This window comes from Hylobates moloch, unplaced genomic scaffold (assembly GCF_009828535.3).
Source record: "Hylobates moloch isolate HMO894 unplaced genomic scaffold, HMol_V3 SCAFFOLD_12, whole genome shotgun sequence".
Classification (NCBI taxonomy): domain Eukaryota; kingdom Metazoa; phylum Chordata; class Mammalia; order Primates; family Hylobatidae; genus Hylobates; species Hylobates moloch.
The window spans coordinates 64399040-64417548 of record NW_026652287.1 but is presented as its reverse complement, the minus strand read 5'-3'; the positions used below and the strand labels follow the sequence as shown (position 1 = coordinate 64417548).

Here is an 18509-nt window from a genome sequence, read left to right as displayed (position 1 = left end):
CGGGTGGTCCCGAGAGACCCCTCAACCCTTTCCCAACTCTGGGGCTTGGCTCACCACACGGTAAAGGTCGAGGGCTTCTTGGAAGGTGGTCTGCAGCCTGTGCAAGATGTTCCCCACCCTGCTCAGCTCAAGGGGGGATGGGGGCAGGGCTTCAGCTGGCACCCAGGGCTCACTCCAGCGGGCAGGGCTGCCCTGGAACAGACTGAGTGCACCTGGGGTAGAGAGGAGGGAATGAGCAAGACGAGCTGCATTCCACTGGTGTGAGCGGCCACGGCAACTGGGTGGACTCCATGCTGTCCTTCTGTCTGGAACACTTCTCTGGGTCCCCAAGGCTCCCCTTCACTCCTACAGGTCTCTGCTCCAATACAGCCTCCTCCCTGAAGCCTCTTCTCATCTTCTGGTTTGTAATCCCAACCCGTCCCCACCCTGCACTCCCTCGCCCTCCTCTGTCCCTCCTAAGCATGTGTCACTTCGTGATACATATGACGGGTTCCTTAAAGGTTTAGTCTGGGCATTGCCCCCATTGAAGCTGTCAATTCTTTGTGTTGTTTACCACCATGTCCCATGTCCCAGGGTCTAGCACAAAGCCCAACATGTAATGCTCATTAAATATTTAAGTTAACGAATGAATGAATGAATGGCACAGTCCCTGTGGCCAGGTCAAATATCCATCTTTGGAGCTGAGCCAGCTGGCACACAGGATGAGCTTAGGGGACAGTCCTTGCTCCAGGGCTGTACTCACCGGAGGTGGGCTCCAGGAGGGAGGCAGTGCCGCCAGGGATGCCAGGCCCAGCCTCTGGAAGCTGGGGGTTACTGGGGTAGGCAGGAAGGCCAGGGGACTCAGGAGCTGGGAGACTTGGGCGAAAGGCAGAGCCATGGAGCCTCAGGGCGCTCTCTTCCACGGGGCTAGGGGTTGGGAAGCTCACTGCCGGGATGGTGATGCCAGGCTGGGCATCCATGGGGGGCAGCAGGAGCCCATCGCAGACACTTGACAGGGTCAGTCTCAGGTTTGCCCGGGCCTCGTGGTTGCCCCAGGAATGCAAGGCAGGCTCTTGGCCCTCGCTGCCCAAATTGGGTGTTGCTGCAGTGGTGATGGCCTGAAGCTCCTGGCCCAAGGAGGCCAGCTCCCCAACGGACGATGGCCTACGGAGGGGCTGGGCCAGCGTGGCCACAATAGGGCCCTTGGTGTCACCGAGGGAGATGCTGCGTGATATCCTGGCACGGGAGCTGGCAGTGGCCTCCATGTAGGAACAGGTGGAGGGGGCGTGGACACCCTGAGCCAGGCCTGGGGTGGGTGCAGATGTGGGCGTCGATGTGGGCGTCGGGAGCTTCCTGTCTGTGGGCAGCACGGAGGAAGCAGGGACACAGGACGCCAGGCTCGTAAGGCAGGGAGCTGTAACGAAAGCAGATGGCACTGACTCCACCACACAGAACTGATGGCTAGGGCCCCCCACACCCCACAGCTAGGCTGGACATCCGGCCACTTGCCGAGAAACCCAGGGCTGTCCGTCTGGGACTGGGGCACTCACACGGTGGGCGCCAGGCCTCCAGGGTCTCTTCAGCCTTCCCTGCAGTGAGGACCTGCAGGCACAGCCCTGAGGTGAGGACAAGGCCTCGGGGTTCCCAGCCCCGTGCCCTGACGGAGGTGGCCCCAATACTCACGTGGGTCCCGTCTGGGGAGGCGCAGCCAGTACCTGCTCTGGGCTGGCTTCCGCCTCGGTCCATGAGCTTGACCTCTGGAGACTTCACAAGGCGCTGGGTTGCCCGGGGAGGGAAGGTATGGGTGAACCTGTGGGGAGGAGGGCAGGGGGGATGATTCTCATTCAGCCTGCCCTAGGGTACTGTCGAGGAGCTAGAGGGGTGGCAGTGCTTGGCCAGCTTCTACCTGGATGCCTTCTGGAGGCTTGAGAAGAACTGCGTGGAGATGCTTAGGCGTGGATTGAAGAAGTAGTCTTCAGCTTCAGAGGCCTCCACGTCTCCCAGAGCCGCGGGGAAGAGCTCTAGGGGAAGATCCCGAGGGGACCCTCATAACCTTTCCTGCCGAGCAGCCTTGGCCCCAGGCTGGCCCACAGCCCAGCAGGGCAATCCCCAGAAACCCTTATGTACAGACACAGGGTACAAGCAGGGGCAGTGGGCAAGGAGGCATCGTGAGGCTCAGGTCAAGAGTGAAGCAGTGGGCCGGGCACAGTGGCTCACGCCTGTAATCCCAGCACTTTGGGAGGCCAAGGCGGGCAGATCACCTGAGGCCAGGAGTTTGAGACCAGTCTGGCCAACATGGCGAAACCTCGTCTCTACTAAAAATACAAAAAATAAGCACGGTGTGGTAGTGGATGCCTATAATCCCAGCTACTCAGGAGGCTGAGGCAGGAGAATTGCTTAAACCAGGGAGTTGGAGGTTGCAGTGAGCCAAGATTGGGCCACTACACTCCAGTCTGGCAACAGAGCAAGACTCCGTCTCAAAAAAAAAAAACGAAGCAGGTGCTCTCCACTCACCCTCCTGGCCCTGCTGGGGAGCCAACTCCAGGGACGCCAATGCTGTGCTCAGGCTGCACAGACGGCCTTGGCAGGTGTGGGTGAGGCAGGGCCCTACCTCTGCAGGGGGACTCTGTCAGTGTCTCAAAGTGGTGGCGGAGGAACTTCTCCTGCTCCGGAGTCTGGGGTAGGGAGCTGCTGGGGACGCTGGGTCCCTCGGGCAGGGACAGCTCATCTTCTCTGGGACCTGTGCATCCTGACAGGGAAGGAGGGGAGGGACAAGAGAAGCCAACACCATGAGTCACAGCAGACACCACCTGAAATGGAGAAAGCGGGCCCAACCCATCCCTGCCCTGTTGCCCACAGGCTGAGAAGCAGGGATCCCCGTCTTCCAGGCTCAGTGGGCTCCAACTGCAAGGCCTGTGCTTAGACATTGTGACTGGCCCTAAGCCAGGCCCGAGCAGCGAGTCCCCTGCATGTCTGGCCCCTGCTTACCTGGGAAATGGGGCAGAGATGTGGCAAACCAAGGGGCGGGGTCAGGAGGAGGAGATGGGGAGTGGATGGCTGCAAAGCTGCACTCCAGGTCGGCCTCTGACTCCCCTGAGTCTGAAGGAGAGAGTCGGGGTCAGGAGCCCACAGCCTGACCATTCTGGTGAGCCAGGGCCAGGGCTACCCTTCCCTGGGCTCAGTTGCCCCATCTGGAGGAGGGATGATAAGAGCACCTGCCCCCCATTTTATGAATAAGGGAAGTTCCACATCAAGGAGGTGGCAGAGCTGGGCTCTCAGCTGTAGGCAGCTGGGCCCAGAATCCTCAGGCAGCAGCAGGGACCACATGTGTCTTCCTTGACAGACTCTGAGCTTCAGTACTGGGTCAGTCACCATCGGTGCCCAGAAAGGGGCCTGGCTGAATGCACAGACTGTCACAGGGTCCCTGCCTGCCCTGCACTCACCCTCAGGTGGGCTCTGGTCCTTTGGGCTGTCGGAGGACACCCTGACGTAGGAGTCGCCCTGCTGGTCTCCAGGCCCGGCCTCCACCTCCTTCCCACAATACTGGCTGCAGTGCCAGTGGGGGCAGAGAGGGAACAAGGACTTCAGCTGGAGACTCAACAGCCAGCCCCACCCGGAGCTCCTAGGCACTTGTACCCGCTGCTCCTGCAAGAGCACTGCCACAGCCTCCCCGCCTCCTCCAAATGTCCCCTCCTTCCCCCAGGTCAGGCCCTCCTGTACCCCACCTGGAACCAGGGAACTAAGGCTGGGCTCCTGCCCCATCCAGGCCTCAACTGTCCCCACTCCCACAAGCCCACTGGGAAGGCAGAGAGCAGTTCTTCCAGGATGCAGCTATCAGCTGGAGGTTCCTCCAGCTAAGGCTCCCTTGATGGAAAGGACACCCACCTGTCTGTCCCTGTGACTGTCACTTCTGCCTCCAGAGAGTAGAGGATGAGCTCACTGGCCTCAGATGATTCCTTCTGTTGGGGCAGGAAGGAGGGGTGCCCGCGACCAGCTTCCTGGGGACTCCCTGACTATGGGGAAGACAGCACAGCCATTCTGAGGCAGCCATGGCTGGGGCCACCAATGGTGCGCCAGGAACCGTGCCAGCAGCCCCACTGCTGGAGGCTGTGACCCAGGGCCTGTGCCATGCACTCTGCTTGCAACCAGCTTGTCCTGGTCTGCCCCTGCATTATCAGTCCCTTTATAGATGAGGAAGAGGTGTGGCACCAAAAATAGGAGGCCCAACCCTCTACGTGTCTATTTATATGAAGTTCAAGAATAGGAAACTCAGTCCTTGGTGAGACGTCAGAACACTGGTTATCCTGGTGCGGGGACCTGACTGGGAAGGGCAGAAGGGGGTTTCTAGGAGGTAGAAAACACTCCAGATTTTGCCCAGGGTAGTGGACACATATGAATTACACAGATAGTTCATCAAGCTGTATACCTCAAATCTGTGCATGTTACTGGATGTATATTATACCACAATAAAGATGACAAATTATAAGGTAGGATAAAAATGAATTTTGTTTGGAAAATAGTAGAGAAAGAGCTAAAGTTGCTCGGGCACCTCTAAGAGCCCAGGCCCTATACTTAAGCATGGATTCCTGTAAAAGCCCTCTGAGGCAGAAGAGATTGTTATTACCATTTAAAAGTTTTTTTTTTTTAATAAGAAAACAAAACAAAACAAACAAAAAAATTTAAAAAATATTTTTGTAGAGGTGGGATCTTGCTATGTTGCCCAGGCTGGCCTTGAACTCCTCAAGTGATTGTTAAGTAATCCTCCTGCCTTGGCCTCCCCAAATGCTGGGATTACAGGTGTTAGCCACTGCCCCTGACCCCATTATGACTACTTTCTAGAAGACTGCAGCCCAGAGAGGTAAGCCTCTTACTCCAGGTCACACAACAGGAATGGGTAGGGTCAGGGCTTGATGTACCCAAATGTCCCCCACTTGGGTACAAGCCTGCTCTAGCATCCAAGCTCTTAACCCCCAAGTGAGTCACTTTCCAAAGACTCCCTGTCTGCCCTGGGAAGTCTTGCTGTCCAACAGACCTGGGGCTCACCCTCCTGCCCTTCACCATCTCATGTAATCCTCCCTGCCCCCATGGAGTGGGAGTCAGCCTGAGGCACCAGGCCCTGGGGCCATCACAGTGCCGGAGCTACAGGCCAGGCTGGGGTGGAAGTGCGTACCTCACTCAGCAAGCTGGCCAGGCTCTGTGGCTCCAGTGAATCCAGAATGGAGTTTTCCAGACTCTCGGGCTTCATGGGGGTAAAGTAGCAATCCAGGTCCTGGGCATCCAGGATGGTCTTGAGGGGCTCTTGGCTGGCCCGCTCTGCCCAGCGGCCGTGGGGCTGGTAGCTGCGCTTGGCGTGGAAGGCCGAGCCATCTGCCACATCATCGTCCCCTAGCTTGAAGGATATGGGACAGTCAGGCACCTGGCTGAGTGCTCACTCACTGCAGGGAGCGACACAGACATTTCACACAGCCCATCCGGACTCCTGGTTGTCAATACCATTCAGAAACAACTTCCAGGTACGTATCTCCAGAATGAACCTTTCTGTTTTTTTTTTTTTTTTTTTTTTTTTTTGAGACGAAGTCTTGCTCTGTCTCCCAGGCTGGAGTGCAGTGGTGTGTCCTTGGCTCACTGCAACCTCTGCCTCTCAGTTTTAAGCAATTCTCCTGTCTCAGCCTCCAGAGTAGCTGGGATTACAGGTGCCCACCACCACACCTGGCTAATTTTTGTATTTTTAGTAGAGATGGGATTTTGCCATGTTGGTCTCAAAACTGCTGACCTCAAGTGATCTGCCTGCCTTGGCCTTCCAAAGTACTGGGATTACAGGCATGAGCCACTGCGCCCAGCCCATTTCGTTGGTTTTTGGTAGAGGTGGACTCTCACTATGCTGCCCAGGCTGGTCTCAAACCCTTGGGCTCAAGCAATCCTGTTTTGGCCTCCCAAAGTGCTGGGAATGCCCAGCTGGGATTCATGAACTTTTCTCTGAAACTTCAGAATTGCACATGTGACTGCTCTACATTTCTGTATGGATGTCTGGTAGGTATTTCAAAGTTAACATGCTGACAGCTCAACTCATTTCCTCCGCACAAACCTGCTCCTCCTAGATTCCCTGTTTCAGTTGTTTTTTCCAGTTGCTCAGGCCCCAACCTTAGGATCATCCTTCATTCACCTCTCTTATAATCCACATTGTCTTTCTCTTTTCCTTTTTTTTTTTTTCGAGAGGGAGTTTCACTCTGTTGCCAAGTTGGAGTGCAGTGGTGCGATCTCGGTTCACTGTAACCTCTTCCTCCTGGGTTCAAGTGATTCTCCTGCCTCAGCCTTACCAGTAGTTGGGACTACAGGCATGCACCACCATGCCCAGCTAATTTTTGTATTTTTAGTAGAGACGGGGTTTTACCATGTTGACCAGGATGATCTTGATCTCTTGACCTCGGATTACACCCATCTCGGCCTCCCAAAGTGCTGGGATTACAGGCGTGAGCCACTGCACACAGTCTCTTTTTCTTTTTTTTTTTTAAGAGACAAGGTCTCACTCTGCCGTCCAGGCTGGAGTGCAGTAGCACGATCACTGCAGCCTCCGACTCCTGGGCTGAAGTGATCCTCCTGCCTCAGGCCCCTGAGTAGCTGGGACTATGGGTGTGCACCACCATGGCTGGCTATTTTTAATCTTTTGTAGAGATGGGGGTCTCATTATGTTGCCTAAGCTGGTGTCGAGCTCCTGGCCTCGTGGCCTTTACACGTATAGGCTGTTGTGACCAGAACATTTGTCCCAGTATCTGCCTGTCTCACTTGCTTCAACTCTGCTCAAATATCATTTTCCCAATGAGGCCTTTCCTGTTTACTTAAAACTGCCACCCCCCAACACTCCTTATTTTCTATTTTTTTTATGAGACAAGGTGTTGGCTCTGTTGCTCAGGCTGGAGTGCTGTGGTGCCATCTCAGCTCCCTGCATCCTTGACCTCGCTGGCCCAAGCAATCCTCCCACTTCAGCCTCCTGAGTATCTGGGACTACAGGTATGCACCACCATGCCTGGCTAATTTTTTTATTTTTTGTAGAGATGGGGTCTCACTATGTTGCTCAGGCTGGTCTTGAACTCCTGGGCTCAAGCGATCCACCTGCCTTGGCCTCCCAAAGTGCTGGGATCACAGGTGTGAACCACCGTGCTGGGCCCCTATTCTTTTTCTCTTTTTTGAGACAGGATCTCACTCTGTTGCCCACGCTGCAGTGTAGCAGCGGTGCCTTCTCGGTTCCCTACAGCCTCAACCTCCTGGGCTCAAGTGATCCTCCCACCTCAGCCTCCTGAGTAGCTGGGACCACAGACATGTATCACTGCACCTGGCTGACGTATTTTCCTTCTTGATTCTTTTCCCTCCACAGCACTTATCAGCACCCAACATACTACGTCATTTACTTATTTAATGGGGATATTGTTCCTCGCCCACACAGGCAAGTGAGCCTGTGAAGCGAGAGGCTTTTGTTTCCCTTGCTCACTGTTGTGTCCCTGACATCCAGAACAATGCCTGGCAGAGAGCACTGATCATGAACAAAGGGCTGTCTCACTGAGCCTGGAAGGATGACAGGGCTTCTCCAGGGAAAAGAGGGACATGGAAAGGAAAAAGGGCTTCCAGAAGGCAGAGCTGGGGAAGCGTTTCATCTGCCAGCCCCTGAGCAACCCTCTCCCTGAAGACTTACCAGCCGCTTTGCCCACAGTGGCAGCTTGCCATTGGTTAGCAGGCACCGAGGATCTGGAGAGACACACACAGAATCCATGAAAAGAGGAAAAACAACCCAACAAACAGGCCACATACATAACCGGGCAGTCCCCAAAGAGGCAACACCACAACCCAGAGGTCAGAAGGCTCAACAGCACCGGGTGTCAGGGAAATGCAAACTTAAACTGTGCAACGCAATATTTGACTCACAAGACTGACCAAAGTGAAAAAGCTTAATACTACCAAAGGATGGCAGGGAACGTGTGGGGACAACGGAGAGCCTAATGCAATGCAGGGTGGGGCAGTAACTGGGTTTGGAGAACCCTTGGGGTTCTCTTTTTTTTTTTGAGACGGAGTCTCGCTCTGTTGCCCAGGCTGGAGTGCAGTGGCGCGATCTCGGCTCATGCAAGCTCTGCCTCCCGGGTTCACGCCATTCTCTTGCCTCAGCGTCCCAAGTAGCTGGGACTACAGGTGCCCGCCACCATGCCCGGCTAATTTTTTTTTTTTAGTAGAGACAGGGTTTCACCATGTTAGCCAGGATGGTCTCGATCTCCTGAACTCGTGATCCGCTCGCCTTGGCCTCCCAAAGTGCTGGGATTACAGGTGTGAGCCACTGTGCCCGGCCGGGGTTCTCTTTTAAAATAAAGGCCAGGCATACTGGCTCAAGCCTGTAATCCCAGCACTTTGAGAGGTCGAGGTGGGAGGATACTTTAGGCCAGGGGTTTGAGACCAGCCTGGGCAACACAGTGAGACCTTGTCTCTACACACACCATCCCCTGACACACACATATTTAGCTGGGTGTGGGAGCTTGAGCCTGTGGTCCCAGCTACTCCACAGGCTGAGGAGAGAAAATCGCTTGAGCCCAGGAGGTCAAGGCTACAGTGAGCTATGATTGTGCTATTGCACTCCAGCCTGGGCAACAAAAAAAGTGAAATAAAATAATAAAACAACTTTTTTAAAGTAAAATAAAATAACCCCAGAATCCAGTGGTGCTACTCCTCAGACTCTGTCCTGGAGAAATCCTCACATTTCGAGGAGGCCTAGGAGTGGTCTCCGTCTCCATAGCCTCATTAACAGTGATGTGCAATCAGGAAAAACCTAAATGGCCACCTGGAGGGGAATAACTTAAAATTTCGGAGGCCTCTGCTTTGTATTCACCAACATACAGGTAGATGAGAGACTTTGCAGAGGAAAAAGATTCCGAACAATATCCACAACATAATTCAATTTATTTTTACTTATTCATTTATTTTTTGAGACGGAGTCTTGCTTTGTCACCCAGGCTGGAGTGCAGTGGTGCAGTCTCAGCTCACTGCAACCTCCGTCTCCCGGGTTCAAGCAATTCTCCTGTCTCAGCTTCCCAAGTAGCTGCTGTTACAGGCGCACGCCATCACGCCCAGCTAATTTTTGTATTTGTAGCAGACACAGGGTTTCGCCATGTTGGCCAAGCTGGTCTCGAACTCCTGACCTCAGGTGATCCACCCGCCTCGGCCTCCCAGAGTGCTGGGATTACAGGTGTGAGCCACCGGCCTCAAACACATCTTTGATGCCTGGTCAGGTGGCGTGAGTGGATGGAGCTGACTACAGTCTCTGCCCTCAGAAGTGATCACATGCTGAGACATGGACAGCTACAGCAACTGGCTCAGAAGTGGGTACAGCAGATACCAGAAACATGAGCCACACAACCCTAAGACTCTGCTTGAGCTACTATAGGAAAGAGGTGTTCTATTCTCTATGGAGTTTTATAAGCCTATAGTTGCTGGGGTATCTTTTCCCCTAATAAAGGGAGAGTCTGTCCATCAGCAAAGCCAACATGAAGAAAAGCAGAGCCAAAAGATACAAAAAAAATCTTCCTTTTAACATCATCTGTCTATCTGGATCTAGCCATGCTAAAAGCTAATCCTCTCCAATTTTCAGGCACCAAAAAATTCTCTTCCTGACTTAAGCCTGGTTGCTTTTATACTGAAAGAGTCTTGACTGATATGATTATTGAGTTTCTTCTTTTTCTACAGACAGGATCTCACTCTGTTGTTCAGGCTGGAGTGCAGGGTGCAATCATAGCTCACCATAACGTGGAATTCCTGGGCTCAAGCGATCTTCCTGCCTCAGCCTTCCAGGTAGTTGGGACTATAGGTGTACACCACCAGGCCTGGCTAATTTTTTTCTTTTTGTAGGAACGGGGTCTTGGTATGTGCCAGGCTGGCCTCGAACTCCTGGCCTCAAGTGATCCTCCTGCCTCAGCCTCCCATGTAGTTGGGACTACAGATGTGTGCCACTATGCCCAGCTGATTTCTTTTTAAAAATGTTTTTTGCATAGATGGGCTCTCGCTATGTTGCCCAGGCTGGTCTCGATCTCCTGGCCTCAAGGGACCCTCCCATTTCAGCCTCCCAAAGTGCTAAAATTCCAGGTGTGAGCCACCACGCTAAGCCTGATTACTGTGTTTTATTTTATTTATATTATTATTATTATTTTTGAGACGAAGTCTTGCTCTGTCGCCCAGGCTGGAGTGCAGTGGCGCGATCTCGGCTCACTGCAACCTCTGCCTCCCAGGTTCAAGCAATTTTCCTGTCTCAGCCTCCCTAGTAGCTGGGACTACAGTTGCATGCCACCACGCCCGGCTAATTTTTGTATTTTTAGTTCAGACAGGGTTTCACCATATTGGTCAGGCTGGTCTCGAACTCCTGACCTCAGGTGATCCACCCACCTTGGCCTCCCAAAGTGCTAGGATTACAGGCATCAGCCACCGCACCCGGTCGACTCCTGAGTTTTAATATGTGCCAGGCCCTGTAAACAAGGTCATGGGCAAAACCCAGCAATGGTTCCCTACACTGACATAGTTCAAAATAGGGCCCTTTTTCCAACCTGGATCCAAGCTGTCTTTGGATGGTGTCTTCAGCATCTCTTCTGGCTCACACTCTTCCTCCAGATCATCGTCTGTTTGCTCTCCAGGGCTCAGGGAGCGAATCTCACTAGGTGTGGACACATATGTATCTTGTCTAAAGCCAGGAATGAGGATGGTAAGGAGAGAATACAGGCAAATGGGCTGGTGGTGGGGACTTGCCTAGGGCCGGGCCCTGTGCTAAGCTCCATGTGAACATATTCTTGGCTGCTGGTCAAGATGGTGCTGGCAAGTCTCTCACTTGATGCCGCCTCCCCACTAGAAACACATCACCACAATAGATGAGATTAACAAAGGCTGGGCTACAAACGAACACAAACTCTCTCAGGGCCACAGCAATGGGATGGAAAGCCAAGCAGACAGCGGGGCTGCAGTCTTGTGCTGGGCCCCCTATAGGTGGTAGCAATGATGGTGGCTCCTCCCGAGTACAGGAAACTAAAACACCCTTGGCATGAGGTAGGCACTGAAGCCAGGGCCCTGGTTCACAGCTTGGAGGTGGAGTGGGAGCCTCAAAACCAAGATGATATCTCTAATACCACCTCAGGACCTCAGGACTAGTGGCCCATGTCAAGGCCTGGTCTCCACAGTGCCCTGGGAGCCACATGGAGCCAACGGCAAAAACAGACACACCCAGCAGCAGGAGAGAAGAAAAACCAAAAAACCTCCCACTCAAAATGAGCAACACCCAAACCAAAACCTAAAATCAAAAACTAGAACATGAGTTCCCTGCAAATAAAACTGGCTTTGCTACATAAAGACTTGAAAGAAATATATTTAGAAAATTCCACGAAGTAAGTGAAGCTACAGCTTTCATGTGGGAGTAACAGGACACGCGGCCCCACTGCAGCCCTCCCCTCATATCCCCTCCCTACCCAACCCTCCCCTTGGCTGGCCAGTCAGGGACTGCTCTGTTCCCACAGCCGCTTGGGGCATCCCCCATCACAGTGCTGAGAGGCTCGCCAAACACTTCGCTTTTCCACTTCAATACCCTTCTAATGGCCGGGTGCAGTGGCTCACACCTGTGATCCCAGCACTTTGTGAGGCCAAGGTGGGAGAATCACTTGGGCCCAGGAGTTCAAGACAAGCCTGGGCAACACAGCAAGACTCTATCTCTATGATTTGTGAAAATTAAAAAAAACCACAAAACCTTTTTGTATCTATTACTGTAACTGCATATTCAAAGTCTGTCTCCCCTACCCAGCTGTTGAGTGTGCTAAGGGCAGGGCCCAGGGCTGTCTTGGCCACCACTGTGTCCCCAGCATCACTCCATGGGGCCCCGGCAGGGACTCATCCCTCTGGTGGACAGGTAGGGGCTGCCAGGACCTGGGGTGGCCGCTCCGCTTCTTGTCCTTTGTGTGCTGCTGCTGCTGCTGCTGGTGGTCGATCTCCAGCAAGTGCTGCTTCATGCAGTTGGTGATCTCCGGGCCCAGGTGCCAGATGAACACGCAGCTGTGGAGGCCAAAGAGAGACACACAAGGCAGAGGAAGAGTGAGCATGGGAGCCGCTGCCGTGGCTGACCCTGAAGCCACCCACACCACAGCCTGGACCCCATTCTCCAGATGCTCCTGGAAAACACACCCCTATCCGCTTAGTGCAGGGGTGCTAGACTCGCCACATCCACACCCTGGGCCCAGGTCTGGGACATCCCAGCAAACCAGAGCCTGCTCTGGAGGCCTCAAGACCTGAGGAAGGGGGCTGTGAGGAAGAAGTGGGGTAAATCAAAGGGAGTGACAAAAGGGACTTCCTTGAGCACCACCCATGTGCTAAAGAATGTATGTATATCATCTCATTCATTTCTCACATACAATTTTCTTTTTTTTGAAAGAATCCTGCTCTGTCACCCAGGCTAGGGTGCAGTGGTGCGATCTCGGCTCACTGCAACTTCTGCCTCCCAGGTTCAAGTCATTCTCATGCCTCAGCCTCCCGAGTAGCTGGGACTACAGTCGCCTGCCACCACGCACAGCTAATTTTTGTATTTTTAGTAGAGACGCAGTTTCTCCATGTTGATCAGGCTGGTCTTGAACTCCTGACCTCAGGTGATCCACCCACCTAGGCCTCCCAAAGTGCTGGGATTACAGGTGTGAGCCACTGCGCCCGGCCTCATCACATCATTTTTAAGGTAAACAGTGTTGTCTTTTACAGGGGAGCAAACTGAGGATCAGGGGAAATAACCTGCTCAAGGTGACAAGAAAATAAATGGCAGAGCTGGGATTTGTTTTTTTGAGACCACCTGGTCTCGACCGACCTCATGACTGCCCCCCGGCCTCCAAATCTGGATTACAACACTGCCCCACCGGAGATGGAGTCTCGCTGTGTCACCCAGGTTGGAGTGCACTGGCGTGATCTGTGCTCCCTGCAACCTCTACCTACCAGGTTCAAGCCATCTTCCCCTTCCTGAGTAGCTGGGACTACAGGTGTACACGACCACACCCGGCTAATTTTTTGTAGACATGGGGTTTTGCTATGTTGCCCAGGCTGGTCTCGAACTGCTGAGCTCAAGTGATCCACCTGCCTCAGCCTCCCAAAGTGCTGGGGTTACAGGTGTGAGCCATATGACCAGCTTAGAGCTGGGATTTGAACTCAGGGCTGGGTGTGACACCAAGACTCCCACAATCCAAACTAGGCAGCTTAGAAATGCTCTCTACATAGGCAGGCTGAGTGCAGTGCTCATGGTATCTGAGCCACAACTCTTCCAACGGTCCATGTCTCACCTGTCTCCGGATACTGTGATCAAGTGATGACAGTCATAGGTGAACTTCATGCTGGTAATAATTTCTGCAAACAAAGCAGAGGGTGCACTTGCCTTTGGAGTCAGAGGCTGTGGACGGGTGGGGAGGCGTCCCAAGCAGAGAGGCACACCCACCTGAATGGCCAAACATCTTGGCAATGCACTCTCCCGAGTAAAAGTCAATCACTGAGATGCTTTTGTCAGAGCAGCTGGTGGCCAGGAAGGTGCCTGAGGGGTCCACATGGACCTGCCAGGAAAGGGACCCACATGTCACTCCAGCTGCCTGCTTCTTCCTTATGATGAGGCCTGGGCCCCTCCCCCATGCTGGATGCACAGCACATGGGACTCTGGCAGGGCAGGAGCTCCCGCTCCCATTCGACAAGTGAAGAAATTAACAACCACCGCAGCAATAACAACAGTAGCCAGGCCCTGTGCTAAGCACTGAACATGTGCAAACTGAACTCCTCCAGAGAACAAGTCTATGAGACAAGCTGTCTAAGTGCATTTCAAGAGATGATGCTTGCCCAAGGTCACACAGCCTGAGGCAGAGCCTGAACTCATAACTGTCCCAGACCAGAGGCTCTGAGAAGGTCCCCCCTTGTCCTGAGTGACCCATGGCTGGTGTGGGCAAGCCAGGAGGGGAGTCCATGCCTCTGATTCTTCCCACCATACCCTGCTGCCACTCAAAATGGAACCCACTTAGATGCCCCACTTGGGGAAGGGCTCTGTAAATAAAGGAAACACAGCTGGGGTCACCCTCCCCACCCTCCCACCCTTTCACAAGCATCCTTGTTTAACCAGGCCTGAGAAGGTGCTGGGCAGTGTGGTGCACTGAGGAAGGACCAAGGGCACAGGTCTCAGGTGTAGGCCATCACAATAGGTGGCCCATCAGGGCAGCAGACAGACAGGGGTCTCCAACTCCTCACCTTCAGCAAGGACCCTTCGTCACCCTGGGAGCCCTTGTAGCACTTCTTCTGCTTCCCGTTCACAGTGTTGTAAACTCTGGGGAAGTAGGGGCATGTTGCAGCCAACAGGGCCCCGCCTACCCCACCACCTCATCCTCTGGCTCTTGCTGTCCTCCCCTCCCCGGAAGCCCCCTGCTACCTCTTGTCCCCGTCTGATGCCTAGACCAAAACTGAAACCCCATCTCAAGCTGAGGTTGTGTCCTGGGGTATCCACTGAGTTAATGTTTATCTCCCCCACACACTGCAAGCTCAGTGCTTGGCACCGCATAAGAACCGGGAAAGGGTGCAGAGCCTCTTTGCACTGCTTTGCCCTCTGCACACTCACTCTCTGCCTCCCCCTGGCTTGCTCCTCCACATTCTCCCCAGGCTAAGGTGTCTCTTCCTCCAGGAAGTCCTGCTTGATCCCCAGGTGGGGTCAGGTGTCTCCACAGGGCCCCTGGTCTCCCCCATCTCTCTCCACTCTGTCACTGTCTGGCTGTGAGGTGGCCGTGTCCATTCTACTGGACTGTGAGCTCCATGAAGGAGGGCCTGGGGCTGTCCTGGCCACTGCCATGATCCCAGCACCATCCAGCCCAGTTAGGTGCTCAGGGAATACGGGTGAATGAGGGAGTTTATATGCCACATCAGCATCTTAGTCATCCCACACCGGCTCTAGGGAGAGCCAGAAGGAAGCCCTCTGCTGACCTGGAGGCCAGGCTTGGGAGAGCCCAGCATCTAAGAAATACTTGCTGGTGGCCGGGTGTGGTGGCTCACGCCTGTAATCCCAGCACTTTGGGAGGCTGAGGTGAGCGACTCACCTGAGGTCAGGAGTTCGAGACCAGCCTGGCCAACATGGTGAAACCTCGTCTCTACTAAAAATACAAAAAATTAGCTAGGCGTGGTGGCAGGCGCCTGTAATTCCAGATACTTGGGAGGTTGAGGCAGGAGAATCACTTGAACCTAGGAGGCGGAGGCTGCAGTGAGCCAAAACGGTGCCACTGCACTCTAGCATGGGCAACAGAGCGAGACTCTGCCTCAAAAAAACAAAAAAAAAAACAACAAAAAAAAACCCAAGAAGGCTGGGTCCCTTGATTCCTTCCCAGCTTCTTGGGGACCAGAAGAACAGAGGGAGGAAAGCAGACAGCCTAGGATAAGGCAGACCAGGCCAGCTAAGAGTCCAGGGCCACCCCTTACCTCACATTGCGGTCCTGGCAGGCCACGGCCACGTACTTCTGGGTGATGTCAATGTCCATGTCATACAAGGTGGTTTTCTCTGCTACGTGGTGGGTACGGACAAAGTGTAGTCCATCTGAACCCTGGCAGGGCCGGCAGGACCTTCAGAGAATGCCCCGACAACCCCCCACCCCAGCCCCCAAGGAGGCCATGCCACCCTACCTGCTGGGCACTGCGGAAGTAGATGCTCTTGTCGGCCCCACAGCTGATCATCTGGATGTCTCTGTTGCCTGGGGGAGGAGGATGCTGTGTGTTAGGCAGGGCTGGGCCACATGGACAGGGGACCCTAGCTGGGGAACTCCACTGCAAGAGCCATCAATCAACTGTGCTGGGATCAAGGAAGGCTCCCTAAAGGTGGTGAGATAGGTGCTGGGTCTGGGTGGGACTCTATAAGATATGAGCTGTGTGTGTGAGGGGGCACAGGTGGAGCTGTGGGCAAGGCAGGCTCTGCAGAGCAAGGGTATATAGAGAAACAAAGGCTGGGGACAAAGAAGGGACACCCTCTCCAGTCTGGGATTGAGATAGGTGACTTGAGTAGCGGAGTAGAGGCAGGACTGTAACAGGGACCAGTGGAGACAGGCTGGGAGGCTCGTGCCATCAAGATCAATTGCAAGATCCACACGCGCCTTGAGCCAGGCCCCATGCATATAGCGGGTCTTCCTGAATGCTCACCACCCATCCCACTGGACAAGCGTGAACACAGAGGTTCACAGAGTCCTTGTCCCAAGGCACACAGAGAGGACGGGGCAGGACTGAACCCAGGCATTCTCTGGTGCAAGGTCAAAGCTGTTAAACACCGCTCTGAACCTGGGCCTCCCCTTTGAGCCTCAGCTTCTGGTCCGTACAGTGGGCATGGTGACAGTCCCTTCCCTGGAGAGTGGTGTGAAGCCCTTGGAACAGGGACTGCCCCATGGTAAGCACTAGAAACATTCTTGCTTTTATTATTCTCATTTCTTTTTTTTTTTTGAGACAGAGTTTCACTCTTGTTGCCCAGACTGGAGTGCCCAGACGGGGGCGTAAGATGCCCCCGGCGTCTCGTTTCTTTACAGAATAACAGTTTGGTGAGGATGAAACGACAGAACAAATATAAATCTCTCAGAGTCTCGGCACATCACACGTGCTCCTTCATGACAGGACATTTGAGAGGGTCCAGGCCTGACATACAAGTATTAGATGTTGCTCAAGGAGTCATTGGCTCACAGAAGGGAGTGAGCCCCATATAAGGGAGGAAGTGTAACCCGGGAGGGACCCAGAGAAGGCCTGTAAGCCTCTGGTAATGTTCTGCTTCTTAACCTGCACGTGGTGAATCCAAGTATCGTATTTAACAATATTATGACCATAAGCAATTAGAACAGTCTCTGCTATCAACAATGTCCTAATTCAAACCTCGCTCCTAAGAACTGTGAAGTGGATACTCACTTTGGCCACCATGCCCGGCCTATTTTTTATTTTTTTATTTTTATTTTTTTGAGATGGAGTTTTGTTCTTGTTACCCAGACTGGAGTGTAGTGGCACAATTTTGGCTCACTGCAACCTAGGCCTCCCGGGTTCAAGCTATTCTGCCTCAGCCTCCCAAGTAGCTGGGATTACAGGTGTGCACCACCATGCCCAGTTACTTTTTTTGAATTTTTAGTAGAGACGGGGTTTCACTATGTTGGCCGGGCTGGTCTCAAACTCCTGGCCTCAGGTGATCTGCCTGCCTCAGCCTCCCAAAGTGCTGGGATGAAAAGCATGAGCCACCACGCCTGGCCTATATTCTTTTTTTTTTTTTTTTTGAGACAAAGTCTCGCATTGTCACCCAAGCTGGAGTGCAGTCACTGGTGCAATCTTGGCTCGCTGCAACCTCCGCCTCCCGGGTTCACGCAATTCTCCTGCCTCAGCCTCCCGAGTACGTGGGATTACAGGCACACACCACCATGCCTGGCTAATTTTTTTGTATTTTTAGTAGAGATGGGGTTTCACTATGTTGGCCAGACTGGTCTCGAACTCCTGACCTCATGATCTACCTGCCTTGGCCTCCCAAAGTGCTGAGATTACAGGCGTGAGCCATGGCACCTGGCCATTATTCTTTTTTTTTTTTTTTTTTTTGAGATGGGGTCTCACTCTGTTGCCTAGGCTGGAGTGCAGTTGTACGATCTTGGCTCACTGCAGCCTCCACCTCCCAGGTTCAAGCAATTCTCCCACCTCCGCCCCCTGAGTAGCTGGGATTACAGAAACACCACCACGCCCAGCAAATTTTTCTATTTTTAGTAGAGACGGGGTTTCACCATGTTGTCTAGGCTGGTCCCGACCTCCTGACCTCAGGTGATCCACCCTCCTCGACCTCCCAAAGTGTTGGGATTACAGGCGTGAGCCATTACACCCGGCCCCAGTCATTATTCTTTATACTGTACACAGATACTGTATTCACTTGTTTGGATATATATTTTACAGGAGAGTTGAAAGAATGAATCCTTTTTTAGCAGGGTACATAGTAAGGCGCAGGGAGCGGGAAGAAAGGGGCTTACCAGCAAACTTGATGGCAGTGATGGAGGAGGAGTGGTCATCCAGCGTCTGTTCCAGGTTGTAGTTCTTCTCCACGTTCAGCACATGGATCAGCCGGTCCCGACTGGCTGAGGCCAGCAAGGTCAGCCCTGTGAGAGGAGAGAATAAGACTGGTTCCTGAAGGCTGCATGGGTGCCCTGGCCTCCCAGAAGGGCAGTGTGACCAAGCTGCCCAGTCCTCGGAGAAGGGGTCTCTGGTTCTTCAACTGTAGCCAACTTGGCCTAAGCCTGGCGAGGGCCACTCCCTCAAGCTCTGTGTGGTCTTTCCCAGAGCCCCCACACCCTGGCATTTCACCTCCTCACCACCAGCTCAGGGAGGATGAGTCTCAATGGGTGCATGGACACTCCTCTAGGGACATCCACAGCAGACGCCCCAGCAGAGCCCAGCGCTCTTGCCTGCTGGGTCCGACTTCTTGGCATGCTGGGTAAAGCCCTGGGAACTTCTCAGCCTCTTCCAAAACCAATGTCCTCTCA

The 18509-nt window shown here is 53.6% G+C and overlaps 1 protein-coding gene across 4 annotated transcripts in view; it reads right to left on the bottom strand.

The window, feature by feature from the left end:
* WDR62 (WD repeat domain 62) overlaps nt 1–18509 on the bottom strand; it is a 49830-nt gene that overhangs the window by 375 nt on the left and 30946 nt on the right. For 2 of the 4 annotated variants that reach the window (XM_058425325.1, XM_058425324.1), the window contains exons 13-32: nt 18000–18125; nt 15655–15722; nt 15454–15575; nt 14242–14317; nt 13451–13562; nt 13299–13362; nt 11911–12036; nt 10754–10845; nt 10551–10661; nt 7667–7719; nt 5150–5368; nt 3865–3992; nt 3423–3526; nt 2968–3078; nt 2591–2728; nt 1886–2000; nt 1663–1789; nt 1530–1581; nt 743–1393; nt 55–212 (exon numbers count right to left, since the gene is read on the bottom strand). In XM_058425325.1, coding sequence (XP_058281308.1) covers nt 55–212; nt 743–1393; nt 1530–1581; nt 1663–1789; nt 1886–2000; nt 2591–2728; nt 2968–3078; nt 3423–3526; nt 3865–3992; nt 5150–5368; nt 7667–7719; nt 10551–10661; nt 10754–10845; nt 11911–12036; nt 13299–13362; nt 13451–13562; nt 14242–14317; nt 15454–15575; nt 15655–15722; nt 18000–18125 — 2753 coding nt within the window. Of the gene's footprint in view, nt 1–54; nt 213–742; nt 1394–1529; nt 1582–1662; nt 1790–1885; nt 2001–2590; nt 2729–2967; nt 3079–3422; nt 3527–3864; nt 3993–5149; nt 5369–7666; nt 7720–10550; nt 10685–10753; nt 10846–11910; nt 12037–13298; nt 13363–13450; nt 13563–14241; nt 14318–15453; nt 15576–15654; nt 15723–17999; nt 18126–18509 lie in introns of all 4 variants that reach the window. The other 2 variants (XM_032170610.2, XM_058425326.1) reach the window with 1 other exon arrangement.